Source organism: Drosophila sechellia, chromosome 2L (assembly GCF_004382195.2).
Source record: "Drosophila sechellia strain sech25 chromosome 2L, ASM438219v1, whole genome shotgun sequence".
NCBI classification, from domain to species: Eukaryota; Metazoa; Arthropoda; class Insecta; order Diptera; family Drosophilidae; genus Drosophila; species Drosophila sechellia.
The window spans coordinates 7,874,030-7,887,378 of NC_045949.1; the positions used below are offsets into that span (position 1 = coordinate 7,874,030).

Sequence of the window (13,349 nt, forward strand, 5' to 3'; positions counted from 1 at the left end):
TTCCATACATCAAGCCATGTAAGCATTCATTTTACATGTAAAATATTGCTGGTACTTGACCTAAGTAGATTACACAAATGGCCTGCTATATTGCCAAATATTATTTAGTATATCTAGATGTGTTGTGACATTTTCGAAAATATCACTTGCTGCCACACTGGATGTGCGTCATTTTCAGAAACGCCGCGAATATTTTGCCATTGAAATCTAGTTAAGCACTGGAATTTCGCAACGCGCAGCAGCAAAGCAAATAACAAACATGTCGGGAACAACACAGAAACACAGGAACTTCGTTGCGGAGCCGATGGGCAACAAGTCGGTGACGGAACTGGCCGGAATTGGGGAAACCCTCGGTGGACGCTTGAAAGACGCTGGATTCGATATGGTGCGTGTGTAACTACGATGACGCCATGTGCGCAAATAAACAATGCCCACCAAGTGCTAACGATCATTTCCGTCTATGTTAGGCCTACACCGTGTTGGGACAGTATCTGGTGCTGAAAAAGGACGAGGAGCTCTTCAAGGACTGGATGAAGGAGGTGTGCCACGCCAGCTCCAAGCAGGCATCCGATTGCTACAACTGCCTCAACGATTGGTGCGAGGAGTTCTTGTAAGAGGTGGACACACAAGCCATCCGAGTAATTCGATCAAAAGGAATCTGCTAAAGGCATCGGCCAAACATTTTTATTCGCAGTCAACGAAAGTGGCCGCAATGCTAGCTAAGCATTTGCCATGTTCACTGTTAGTATGTATAGCTGTAAGGTGTAATTTAAATAAATGTACAGTCATGGAAACGATCCTGCATTTGGATCTCTGTTCTACAAAAAGTACAGTAGGTGTAAAACATTTGTTGCTGGCCGGCGAAGCAGCCTAATGCGTATTGTTATTAATTTAATTCGGGACAACAATAAGCAACACTGGAGAAAGCACTGCATCTGGCGTAGATTGGTTGGCGACTATATATTTTCTATAGTTGGCGAGTAGGAGTTTCTGACTCGCTGAAATTAGCTTCTAATTCGCCTGATTTTGAAATATTCCTTTTTGTTTTTTGGAAATGATTTTTTATAATGCTGAACTTAGAACCTTTTAAATCCTAATCGCTGTTTGTTTGGGGAATATGTGTAAACGGTAAAATATATATTTTATAATAAAACCCCGTTTTATCAAAATTAATGGTCCTCGAGTAATTAATTGGTACCGAGTATTTTATTAATAAATTATAAATACATTTTTTTTTTAAATAAAAAAAAATATATTTTGTTAAAAACTTATTTTTAAGGTGAGTGGTATTAAATAGGATTTCTCTAGCCTGAAATGGTATTATATGGTATTTGTTTTTGGTCCCGTGGTATTTTTTATCGTTATCGGCGCGGTCACGCTGCTAAGAATTACATTACGCGTGAATACCAATGAAAATCAAGAGAGAAATTGCAAAACACAGCCAAGCGGTGCAATAAATCGCAAAGTAAGAGGCGCAAAATGCGCAAATACCGTTTGCGCGGTTAAAAAATGCAAAAACACCAAACGATAGATTAAACAAAGTGAAATTAACTCGGCTTTGGCATATGCGTACACCAGTGTGCAAGTGTGTGTGTGTTTTTCTTTGTATATAGACTCGCAGAGCGAGACGGCCATACACGACGGCAGACGGGACGGTGCAGGTGCGCGAGTGCGAGCGAGAGAAAGGCTGTGCGGGCACTGCTACTCTGTGTGTTATTTCAGAGTTCCAGGCCAAACATTCTGATGTGCGGCCGAATCAAATCGACTTTTTGTGTGCATCGTTTGCCTTAATTAATTAGTGATTGCAAGCGGGTGCAATTATGCACAAAATTACGGACTAATAAAACTGCCCGCTTCGCGCTCTCTCCATCTCCTTTCCAAATAGTCGTTTGCTCTTCGCACACAATACTGTGAACCCTGCGAAAGGTAGCAACAACGTTTCCTTGGAAAAAGCTGTAAATAGTAAACAAAATTGTCAAGTTAGCGAACCGAAGATATTAAATAAGGTTCGAGTACATTGGCATCGACTGCCCAGGCAGCAAAGAAAAGCAAAGACGCAGTTCAAGATTCAGCTGGACACTTGGAAAAGTTTAAGAATTGAAGCACAAAAAAAAGAAGAGAAACAAGAACCCCACCAAAAACCCCGCCGTGCGCTTGTGTGTGTGTGTGCCATTCAAATTTCCCTTCAACTGGGTGAGTGTGCGTGCGTGTGTGTGTGTCTGTTTAATTTTCCTACCAATAATCGCCGAGATGTGAATTTCAACCGAACCACCGCTTAAATTGATAAATGTTCTAACTCTTGCGTTACATCAGCTGTTTTACGGCTTTTTGTGCTATAATTTACGCTTTTCCCGAAAGTCGTTGGCAACACTAGAACGTAAAAGAGCATAAAGAATCGCGAGTATCGTAAAGAGGAAGAGAGAGAGATAGAGTGTGTGAGCGTGAGAGAGAGCGGGGAATGTGGGGGCGGTTCCGGTGCGAGAAAACGTAGTAGTAGTACATAAAGAGAGTGCGAGCGAGAGGAAGGCAGCCAGCGAGTGTCCTGCGACTGCTCCCCCTTTTCCCTCACCACCCTTCTATTCGGAAAATTCAATGACCTCATTTGTTTCATGTGCCGAACTTTGCTTTTCTTTCCCAACCTAAAAACGCAAAAAAAAAAAAACCTAACACCAAACAGGATATAGCGTAGGACCAGTGAGCAAACAAGTTCGAGAGAGCGACAGACAAAAGACCGTGCACTGGGCACCTGAAGGCAGACAGCTGGCAACGAATCAGGAGAGGATCAGGAGAGCAGGATCAGCGGGCACAGGATCACCGGAGCAGGCAAAGGAAACACCCGGCACACAGCACAGACACTGAGAGCGACGTGAACCAATGGGCACCAATTCGGGAGCCACCGCTGGCATTAATAACAAGCCGGTTGGCGGTGCAACAGGAGCCGGCGTCCTTGTAGGCGGCGGTGTGGGCGGTGCCAACTCCTCGATCGGCGGTGTCCTGTCGAACAGCTTGGGCGGTGGCGGCAGCGGCGGTCTGAGCATCAGCGGCCTCAACGCTGGTGGACAGAACGCCAATGTGGGCGGAATGGGCAACGTTGGCGGCGACGACGGTGGCAACGGGATGGTGGGCGGCGGTGTAAATAACCAGCAGGCCACCACGCCCCAATACACAATACCGGGCATCTTGCACTTCATCCAGCACGAGTGGTCGCGCTTTGAGTTGGAGCGATCACAGTGGGACGTGGACAGGGCCGAATTGCAGGTGAGTGATCTTTAAAGACTGTATTGCTTATAACTCGTCTATAAAACTTGATTTATCTGTGAACCAGATATCAGCTTAAGATATTAACAAGGTTTTGAAGGTTTGATTTACTTCTCATCCTGCAGTAGTTTATTCACTATTGATTAAATAGGTACTGGACTCACTAACTACAGTGAACTTTTGAAAGTAAACTTTAGGCAGATAGTAACAGTATAGTGCTTAGTGTAAAAGAACCAATGAAACAGCAAATTGTTTGTCCTAGAAAGGACAAAATAATACTATACAACCAAAACCAAGGCAACTTGGCAAAGCACGTTATTTCGAGGCACACAGTTGGTTTTAAAGGTCCTTGCTTATCGACAGCGGTGGCTCACTTTCCATTTCAATGATTTTCCGAGGCGCTAATGCATGAACATGCAAGGAAAACGGCCAGGAGGAACCACCACCCCGCCTCGCCTCCGCCTTGTCTGCATGCAAGCGAATCGAGTTGAGCAATTGCCGTCATCGAGTGTTTATGCTCTGTTTGTCGCAGACGGCAAACGAAAGCCCAAAATGCCTGAAAGCCCCCCAAAAAATGTAAAATGAGTGTAACCGCGGGTTGGATAACATTATCGTAATATCGGAGGAGCTTACTCCACCTCCAGCCTGCCACCCTGCGCCGCCATGGCCATCGTCAATGTCAATGTCGACCCCCGCCCTATCGCTTTCACCTGCCAAGTGGACAGATAACGAGCCGTATCGATAACGAGGCACAGTCCGTTACGCTCCAAATGCAACGTGACATTGAAATCCGTCTCCTCCCCTGCTTTGCATCATCATCATGTGGAAAAGTGGCCCAAAAAAAGAAAAAAGTAACCAAGTTGACAACGCAAATTTGTCGCCGCGATTTATGAACCTGTTCGCCTTGTTTGGCGTTTTGGCCAAAATGAATCTGGTTCGGGTGGGCAGCAGAGGCGACCCCATTCGAGATGGCTCTGTTTCAGCAGTCGTGGCATCCGTTCCCTGGCAGGCCGCCTGGATCTATTTATATACTTCCATATGCACATCGCAAATCTCTTTGTGTGTCAGTGCCGACTGCTGTGAATGCAGCAACGTCCTTGTCGCAACGAATCTCAGTTTTCCCGGTCTTCCCATGAATGCATCCACTTCCACTTCCTACTCGGTCGGCTTTTCCTGCTGTCACGTTTGACAGGCAATTAACTTGCACTGTGGTCGGAAACTCTTTATTTAAAGAACATTTATGCTTCAAACAGATATGAGGTAACTAATGCCAACTAAGATATTTTAGGTTCATCTAATACTATCATTTATAACTCTTTACTGTTTAATGTAATATTTACCTTGAAATGATTAACAAATTCTTGAGAAATGATTATTAGTGCTTCGAAAGCACTGTAAGCAGAAATGACGCGGCAACTGCTAATATATTTTCAATCATTTCGCCATTGCAAATGCATTTGTTTGCAAATGCATTTACAGATTAGAGAAACCATATTAATAATTCTATTTATATGCCCTTGTGTACAATATGGTCACTTCCCCAAACAGCATTATGCAATGGACATAATGGTTAGCTAGAGCATTTTTCAAAAATTGTAAAGCAAAAAATCTTGGAGCTTCTCTCTCGGGCTCATTAAGTTACAAATGCGCATTTGTCATGGCATTCGTAATTTCTAATTGCGAATACACGGCGAATGAAACAAAAAAAAGTAGTTGCATGTCGCGGAGCGATTTGTGTAACAGCTCCAAAAGGCGTTGGCGTGTGTGTATTGTTACCTTCTTGGCCCTTTGGCCTCCAGCGCCCATACATTTCGAATATCCGGAATATTAGCGCGCTGCTTTTAATTAGCCAGCTTAAGGAGCCAAATGAAATGCCATTGGGCGGTAATTTAAATGTACAACATGTTTCCATTAACAGCAACAGCACAAAGAGTGCCCCCCATCCTCCTCCTGCTCCTCCTCCTCCTCCTCCACCTTCTCCACCACCTCCATCCGCTCACACTGCCGAGTTACTTTTCGTTACTATTAGCATGGGCAAATTGTTATTGTTGCTAGTTCTGGTTCTGCGCTCGCCTCATTCCATACAGACATGCGTTCGCTTGCCACAGTCGCGGTCAAAACTATAGGGACTGCTACATTCATATATGTATGTAGTTACATATTAGTTGTTAGAAAAGTTAATGCAACAATGACTAGTTAAACAACACAGCTTCTGGTCTTGACTATTTCCAAATGAAAGGAAATCTGCTTCAATAGAATTTCATATCAATAACTAAGCACAGCTATTCAACTGACCTGCAACGTTGGAGCGTGGGTGCTGACCACTTCCCCTCTATTGTTGGTTTTATGTTATTTTTTTTATATTTTTTGCTGGGGCGTCATAGTTATACTTCTGGCAAAAAGTTAGCCAGTTAGAATATGGAATAGTGAAAAATCAGCAAAAGCAAAAGTTTCCTTTCCTTGTCAGGTGCAGTGTTTGCCCCACGGATGCCTGGGATTTTCCCTCCTGAATTTTCATTCCCTCCCCCTCCGCCAAATGCTCGGGGAAATGCGCAGTCATAACTGCACGCTGTTGCTACGCTTGCTGAATGAACACGAAATGGGTGGAACGAAGGGGGCTGAACGGAAAAGTGCTGGGTACATTGCAGTTTTTACGCATTTCGATTAGTTGAACCGACAACTAGCTTATTAGATACATATACCCCACAGCTGCCTAAACCCCCTTCCCCAGCTAATTGTGCCACTTGTAGTTTTTCTATTAATTTAATTTAATTGTTTTTCGTTGGCCCGACGCAGCGGAGCGTCAATTATGCTCCGCAACCAACAAACAAACAAACGCAATTGGATTGCAACGGCAGGCAAAATGGGGACAAAGCCAGCCGTATGGGAAAACCATTAAAGCAGCAGTATTAATTAATTTTCTATAACTCATAGTTTGTATATCTATCTGGGGATTTATTGCGCACATTTGTTGCACTTTCTCTTTTGAAAATCGAAAATAATATCTATGAATAATGTCGCTTGAACAGATTCTATCTTTTTGCGCTACAAATTGAAATTAATTGGATGCCTTTCTATCCTCGCAGGCTCGCATCGCAATGCTGCTTGGAGAGCGCAAGTGCTTGGAAAGCCTCAAATCGGATTTGACGCGTCGCATCAAGATGCTGGAGTACGCGCTGCGCCAGGAGCGTGCGAAGTTCTATCGTTTAAAATACGGCACCGATCCGCCGCAGCTGAATGAGTTCAAGCCGTCGAACGAGGATGCCGGACTGGCCGGTGAGGTGGCCACTGATTCGGAGGTGCCCTACAGCAGTGTCTCGAACACTACGTGGCGACAGGGGCGTCAGATGCTGCGACAGTATCTGGCCGAGATTGGCTACACAGACAACATCATCGATGTGCGTTCAAATCGGGTGCGTTCGATCCTTGGCCTGAACAACAATGCCGAGCACGACGGCAGCGGCGGAGGACTGGGTGGTGGACTTGGCGGCGGCACCGGCGGCGAGAACCTTAGCCCAAACATCAATGGAAACGAGAGCAACAAACGGGCATCGGAGACGGAAGGTAGGTGATTGTGTTACGACCCCCTGTTGGGAGATTTGAATAATTTGCTCACATCAGGCCGTCATACTCCCGCTAAAAAAGTGCAACAATCGATCGATGAAATAATCGTGGACACCGAGGCGGCTGTGATGGCGAACTTTGAGTTCCTGGGCGCCACCGAGATGTCCGACGACGACGAGATATCTGACGATCTGGAGATGGTGGCCACCGACAATGACGACACGGACGTAAAGCTGGCCAAGCGCGCCAAGTCTGGCAAGGATATGCTCACCGAGGGTAAGTCATGTCCTGTTGATATTATCCACACTTTGCTCGCAGCCCAGCCCTCTTCCCGCATGGGCCCGCCTCGCATTGAAGCATTTTTGTTCGCCAAATCATAGCAAATAACGAATTCAATTCGGTTTAGATCCCAACTCCTGTTGATCCCACGTAGCAATGTAACCTAGTTTATGGTTGGCTTCTTGTCTTACGCTTTTTGTTTCTGCTTCTGTTTCTTTGGCAACTATGCTACGTCTTCTACGTTCGTAGATCTTGAGGCCGATGTGGGAGAGCAGCTATTGAACGATATGAATCTCATGACTGAAGGTGCTTTTCAACTGATCTACTAACATGCTTTTGCCTAAAACATAACTCTGGACTACAGAAACTGATTATCACAGATACAGTTTAAATTCTTTAATGAGAAATGTCATTATAATGTGCCTGTGATAACTCAGTCTGGTGCTCCTCGAGTCTCTCGGAACCTGCCATACGTTATGATTAATACTTACTGTATTTCCCAATCTTCCCACAGAGGTGGACGGCTCGTTGGGACTGGGTGAGCTTGCCCAGCTGACGGTCAATAACGAATCTGATGGCGCCTACGATGCGAACTCCAAGGATGGAACTGGCGGCAGTGCCGGCGGTGCTGGTTACCGCAAAACCTGGAACGCCAAGTACACGCTTCGCTCGCACTTTGACGGAGTACGATCACTTATCTTTCACCCAGAGGAGCCGGTGCTGATCACGGCTTCCGAGGATCATACGCTTAAACTGTGGAATCTTCAGAAAACGGTGCAGGCCAAAAAGTCGGCCAGCTTGGACGTGGAACCGCTGTATACGTTCAGGGCCCATACGGGTCCAGTTCTGTGCCTGGGCATGTCGTCCAGCGGCGAGACATGCTATTCGGGCGGCCTCGACGGCAACATTGAATGCTGGCAATTGCCGTCGCCGAACATCGATCCGTACGATTGCTATGATCCGAACGTGCACTCCGGCACGCTCGAGGGGCATACGGATGCCGTGTGGGGCCTTACCACCATGCAAAGCAACATTGTGTCATGCTCAGCGGACGGAACGGTTAAGCTGTGGTCGCCGTACAATAAGGAACCCCTGCTGCGCACATACACAGCCTCCGAGGCAGAGGGTGCACCCTCATCCGTTGACTTTGTTCGCAATGAGGTGGACCACATCGTGGTGGCCTACAACAGTGCCCACTGCATCGTGTACGATACGGAGACGGGCAAGCAGGTGGTGCGCCTGGAGGCGGCGCAGGAGATGTCTGGCAACACGGGGAAGTTCATCAACAAGGTGGTGTCACACCCAACGCTCCCCATAACGATAACCGCGCACGAGGATCGCCACATCCGCTTCTGGGACAACACATCCGGCACGCTGGTACACTCCATGGTGGCGCATTTAGAGCCGGTCACCTCGCTGGCCGTCGATGCACACGGCCTGTATTTGCTATCCGGCTCGCACGACTGCTCGATACGGCTGTGGAACCTGGACAATAAGACGTGCGTGCAGGAGATCACAGCGCATCGCAAGAAGTTTGACGAGAGCATATTCGATGTGGCCTTCCATGCCACAAAGCCGTACATTGCTAGTGCCGGGGCCGATGGCCTCGCCAAGGTCTTTGTCTAAGAGGGACGAGGCGAGACGAGGCAGACAGACCCACATCTCCCTGGCGGCGTCGGATCGAACGAATTCAGAATTCGGAATCCAGAGTGCATATGCAGCGTGCAAATGCAGAATCCACAGCCAGCAACTCACAGCTAAGCGATTGCGAGTTCGAGTTAAATAATTATACATACATTATAAATATACTATACATATAAATCTAATTATACTTCAACCGAGAACAACAACCAATTATATGGATACAACAATAAGAAAGGGAAGAGAGAACATAAACATACAAATAATTGCTAAAACAAAAAAATTAAATAAATTCAAAATGAGAAACGGCATTTCGAGCAGAGCAAACAGAGTCAAGTAAATTTAACAGACCAGAGTCGCGTAATCTAGTAACGTAATTCTAAAGCAATGCATAATAATACGGCAAATAACCACAAATATGTGCAACACACGGACATTATGTATTTGTTCAAAATAACACCGTAGCAATGAAAAAGTTTGATCTTGTCGTGGATCGCCAGTTGGCGGGATCAACCCAAGATCGATCCTCTTTTCGGTTCTAGTTTTAAAAAGCACTTGCACAGCGATTGTTCTTAACCAAGTTCGCCTATATAAATCAGTCAGACTTCCTGTACAAACCACACATCTATATATATAAATTGAAGCTTATTCTATGCCCATGGCAAATCTTGAAAGTGGAGCGTCTGGCCGGACACCTTCATAGGCACTCTCGCTGTGCAAGTGCCAGGACACGCACGTATCCTTCGCTACTGGCGAAGGCAAGTGTGTTGAAACATTTACGTATCGATTAAAAAACGATGTAGACGATCAAATTCTGTAGACTAAGCAAGGGCATATACATACATATAACCAAACCATATAACCCGACCCCATATTAGCGAAAGAGCGACAAAAAATTGTAAATTAACATTAATTAGAGGACAGTCGAGGTGAGACTTTGATGAAGGCGGCCGGGTTTATATATGCAGGTAGCAAGTCAAAACACACACACGAAAATTGAATTGAACAATTGGTACATGCAGAAGGCTTATATAATTTCAACTGTCATTACCAGGGGAGTACGCAATGCTTGATGGGATGAACCACGACCATGTGAGGATGAGATATGAGATATAAATAATAATTTCAGGCAAGCTATAAACGTATGCTAAGCTATTTATTTAATTTATGCCTAGTATTAACGAATGAAAGAAAGTAACAAACAAACAAAATTTTGGCGCCAATCGCTGATCCAATGGATTTCGTAGTTGAATATAAATAGATTCGCTTACCGTGGATGCGTACTCGTAATTTTAATCAAGTAAATTAATTACACGATGAATGATCAGATTTAGATTTGTGACTTGAACGTGAACGCCGAGCAACTCAATATTAGTTTTTAGTATTACCAATTATTATTATATTATTATTACAATTACGTGAGCCTTTCACCGACCGGCACTCTCCACAAACCTTAACACCTAACACCCAAAAACTTGATATTCGAAAACGACGAATCAGAATCAAAAACGATTGCGATCTGTGTACACCAAGCAAATCCTCTATTATTTTAATTACGTATTTTAATTTACGCCTTAGTTGTTACAATCGAGAATCCGAATCGCCTTTTGGATCATCGAGGTAATCCAAAACTCTGATGAGCCGATGATGAATGATAATGGTAATAATTGAAATAGTTGTGGATGACCAGCCACTCACAGTTATATAGCAGATTTATACATTTACATATATATATATATACATAAATCTATTGATTTTTAATTTTAACTGTAAATTCTTGATTTTTTATTACCGTGTATTTTTATTTTAAATAAAGTTTTACAAAAAGAAGCCCTGTGACTTGCGTCTGCCTTTTGATTTCTCACAATTTTCAAACAGCACACCCACTATTCAGATTCAGTGATGAGAACGTTGTAGACCAGCTGGTTCTCGTTTGCAACGCTGGCAAAAGTTAATAACATTCACTTGGCATTTTCATTTTCGAACAGTTCTCGCTGCTGGCAGCATTTTTGATTTCCTAACTCAGTTTGCATTTTCGTTTCTACAAACCATTACAAATCCACTGCCGACAAACACAAGCTGCACGCATGCGTTTTGTTTCAACAAAGACCGAGAATTCGGGGATCCACAATGAAATTCCCATAAAATATGCTAACAAAAAGTAATGTAATACAAAGATAAAAAATAAAACGAGGATCCGATTTGGCATTCCAACTAATACTTAAGCCGCAGAAAGCGACGCCGAGATGGGCACGATAAGCATTATTTAACTAAGTCAAAATAAAAGTTCATTGTAGATTTGAGCATAGTGGAAAGGTCCCAGGTCCTAATGGAAAACCCAGCACATAAGTTTATACATACATATATGAATAAAGTCAAAGGAAATGCATATTAACTGAACGATACTTTTATAATAAATTGACGAAGAAGTGCATAATACTCGGAGAAATACCATTCACACATTTCATGTTAAGATACAATAAAGTGAATAAATAAAATATTTAAAACAAAATGCTGGGTTTGTTGTTGAATGGGTTTCTAAGCTCTAACTATGTATGTAAGTAATTTATATATTTGTTTTTTTTTTTCGATTTGACGTATGTTGGAAAATGAAATTTCAAGACATTTAAATATGCATACAACTTCGGTTTTATTTCATTTTCAAATTAGGCGCCAAGTTAACTGTTAAGTTAGGTGCGAAATACCGAATTTTTAGTTCAGCGAACAATATTTTAGTATCGTCAGTAGCCTGGCAACCCAGAAAAGTACTAAAATAAAAGACGGCTGGTAAAAACAACAAAATAATGGATGCAACTGCAGCAATCACCAGCAATGTGGACAAGACCCAGGTATGAGAGTTATACCCAAGTGTGAACTGCACCTCCAGCTAAATCTGTTCTTCCAGATACCGCCGCTCAACCAGAAACGCATCCTGGCCTTTGTCAACCATTTCCTGGTCAGCACCTGCACCTTTCTAAATGAATTTGCCCTGGGCTGCGAGACAAAGTTCGTGGAGATGGAGCGGCAGCTGCAGAAGACGGAGGCCTCCCTCATCATACTGGAGGCCAAGCTGGCGTCCATACCCACCGAGCACCATGTAGCTGCAGGGGCCTCCGAAGCGCCAGCGTTATCAAACCAGCAACCCAACGAAGAAGCATCCATGCTGGAGACAACGGTACCACCGCCCACCGAGAGTCCAGCGGAGCCGGAGTTCCCGCCCGAACCGCTTGGTGTGCGCGCCTGCGAAGATCTACGGTACAGAAAGTTCTTCAAAATGGTGCAAGTGGGTGTGCCCGCACCGGCGGTCAAGCAGAAAATGCAATCCGAAGGTCTGGAGCCGCGAATTTTAGAGTAAGTTCCGTGGAGAGGCTGGGTCAAATTGAAAGCTCATCAGGATTTTCATTGCAGCACACCCGATCTGATCCTGGCGGATGGCCAGCGAGAGTGAGCTGCCTGGCGCAGAGCGTGACCATCTTGTGATATAGCACATGTTGCTACATTTTGCAATTAAACATTTTTTAAAGCTTACGTCTACAAGTTTATTTTGTTTTATTTGCCGCCGTGCAGCGGCGCGAAAACAACATAAAACCACTTCGTTAGCGAAAAAAGGATTATGATGGTGTAAAGAAGGTGCCTAGAACTGGATCATCTGTCCCTTGCGCTTCTTGTCACCTCCCAGCTCGAAGTGCTTGCAACGCTTCAGGGGAGTCTGCTTGCGGTATTTGCACTCGGTGCACTCCATACGCAGCACAATCTTCTTGGTGGTCTTGGCCTAAAACGGAATAAGAGAACTCCAGTTAGCAAGCGGCACACAAATGAGGGTCATGAATTCATTGGATTGTCTGAAGTTGTCGGTGGGGCGTTGTGGGCGTGAATGCCACACAACGCTGCCTGCACGGCCGCACCAGTGCAACAACAGTTTTGATCTGGCACAGTTTTTTCCCACCAAAAAGCATAATGCTCAACGAGCGCAGCGATTTAGTTCTACGAAGCGCCATTCCAGGGATTCCAATCTTGCCGCCATAATTGTCTATGGCAATCCGGCGGCAAGCGATCCCGGTAGCAGTGGACGGATGAGGGCACTTACCTTCTTCCTGAAGATGGGCTTGGTCTGACCTCCGAAACCCTGCTGCTTCCTGTCGTAACGACGCCTGCCCTGAGCTCCCTTGCGCTCCTTGGACTTCTTGTACTGCGTCACCTTGTGCAGCTTGTGGACCTTGCACTTCTTGCAGAAGGTGCGGCGTTGTTTCGGTACGTTCACCTGGAAAACACACAAATCACATTAGTACAAAATTCCTTGGGCAGCGACACCGAATTTTTAAGGCGAACAGCAACGCACTTGTTGGCCGTCGCGATCCGCGATACACCGCTTCTTAAGTCAGTCATTTCGGTATTCCCGCTATGGCGGCGGAATCACTTAATTTCGGGCATAACAATTGCGGATGTTCTACGATTTCGGGAAACGCTTACCATCTTGATTTCGTGAAGGCGAAAAAAGAAGGAAATCACATAGCGATGGCAGCGTGCTGTCAAGCCATGAGCTATCGATAGGTTATCGTTTCATTGTTGTGACTAGATATGCATATCGATGTTTGGATTGTTCTTAA

At 44.9% G+C, this 13,349-nt stretch overlaps 4 protein-coding genes across 7 annotated transcripts; 3 read left to right on the top strand and 1 right to left on the bottom strand.

Annotated features, from left to right (window-relative positions):
- The first annotated feature begins 158 nt into the window (after positions 1-158).
- On the top strand, positions 159-830 carry LOC6611605 (barrier-to-autointegration factor). Its single transcript, XM_002036106.2, has 2 exons — positions 159-385; positions 468-830. Exons 1-2 carry the CDS (start codon positions 260-262, stop codon positions 612-614), a joined length of 273 nt encoding a protein of 90 aa, XP_002036142.1. The 5' UTR covers positions 159-259; the 3' UTR covers positions 615-830.
- A 529-nt stretch (positions 831-1,359) lies between these two features.
- LOC6611606 (striatin-3) lies at positions 1,360-9,671 on the top strand. Of its 4 annotated transcripts, none has more exons than XM_032713975.1 (5): positions 1,360-1,465; positions 2,678-3,258; positions 6,345-6,822; positions 6,880-7,098; positions 7,351-7,445. In XM_032713975.1, exons 2-5 carry the CDS (start codon positions 2,875-2,877, stop codon positions 7,428-7,430), a joined length of 1,161 nt encoding a protein of 386 aa, XP_032569866.1. In that variant the 5' UTR covers positions 1,360-1,465; positions 2,678-2,874; the 3' UTR covers positions 7,431-7,445. The 4 variants fall into 4 exon arrangements, with proteins under 4 accessions (XP_032569866.1, XP_032569862.1, XP_032569865.1 ...); XM_032713971.1 differs by lacking the exon at positions 7,351-7,445 and adding an exon at positions 7,616-9,671 and having other exon boundaries at positions 1,361-1,465; XM_032713974.1 differs by lacking the exon at positions 7,351-7,445 and adding an exon at positions 7,616-9,671 and having other exon boundaries at positions 1,361-1,465; positions 6,904-7,098.
- A 1,811-nt stretch (positions 9,672-11,482) lies between these two features.
- On the top strand, positions 11,483-12,270 carry LOC6611607 (WASH complex subunit 3). Its single transcript, XM_002036108.2, has 3 exons — positions 11,483-11,591; positions 11,648-12,093; positions 12,151-12,270. The coding sequence occupies exons 1-3, from the start codon at positions 11,547-11,549 to the stop codon at positions 12,188-12,190; spliced, it is 531 nt and encodes a 176-aa protein (XP_002036144.1). The 5' UTR covers positions 11,483-11,546; the 3' UTR covers positions 12,191-12,270.
- A 4-nt stretch (positions 12,271-12,274) lies between these two features.
- Positions 12,275-13,283, bottom strand: LOC6611608 (60S ribosomal protein L44). The gene is made up of 3 exons (XM_002036109.2): positions 13,213-13,283; positions 12,830-13,003; positions 12,275-12,514 (listed from the first exon to the last, which is right to left on the bottom strand). The coding sequence occupies exons 1-3, from the start codon at positions 13,213-13,215 to the stop codon at positions 12,377-12,379; spliced, it is 315 nt and encodes a 104-aa protein (XP_002036145.1). The 5' UTR covers positions 13,216-13,283; the 3' UTR covers positions 12,275-12,376.
- Between the last annotated feature and the right edge of the window lie 66 nt (positions 13,284-13,349).

Excerpts from the sequence above, each read along its gene's own strand:
- LOC6611605 (XM_002036106.2), top strand. The coding sequence starts at position 260 with ATGTCGGGAACAACACAGAAACACAGGAACTTCGTTGCGGAGCCGATG. Across the intron at positions 386-467 it reads AAGACGCTGGATTCGATATG|GCCTACACCGTGTTGGGACA; the intron begins GTGCGTGTGTAA and ends CGTCTATGTTAG.
- LOC6611606 (XM_032713971.1), top strand. The coding sequence starts at position 2,875 with ATGGGCACCAATTCGGGAGCCACCGCTGGCATTAATAACAAGCCGGTT. Across the intron at positions 3,259-6,344 it reads TGGACAGGGCCGAATTGCAG|GCTCGCATCGCAATGCTGCT; the intron begins GTGAGTGATCTT and ends CTATCCTCGCAG. Across the intron at positions 7,099-7,615 it reads CAAGGATATGCTCACCGAGG|AGGTGGACGGCTCGTTGGGA; the intron begins GTAAGTCATGTC and ends ATCTTCCCACAG.
- LOC6611607 (XM_002036108.2), top strand. The coding sequence starts at position 11,547 with ATGGATGCAACTGCAGCAATCACCAGCAATGTGGACAAGACCCAG. Across the intron at positions 11,592-11,647 it reads GCAATGTGGACAAGACCCAG|ATACCGCCGCTCAACCAGAA; the intron begins GTATGAGAGTTA and ends CTGTTCTTCCAG. Across the intron at positions 12,094-12,150 it reads CTGGAGCCGCGAATTTTAGA|CACACCCGATCTGATCCTGG; the intron begins GTAAGTTCCGTG and ends TTTTCATTGCAG.
- LOC6611608 (XM_002036109.2), bottom strand. Across the intron at positions 12,515-12,829 it reads AGCCCATCTTCAGGAAGAAG|GCCAAGACCACCAAGAAGAT; the intron begins GTAAGTGCCCTC and ends ATTCCGTTTTAG.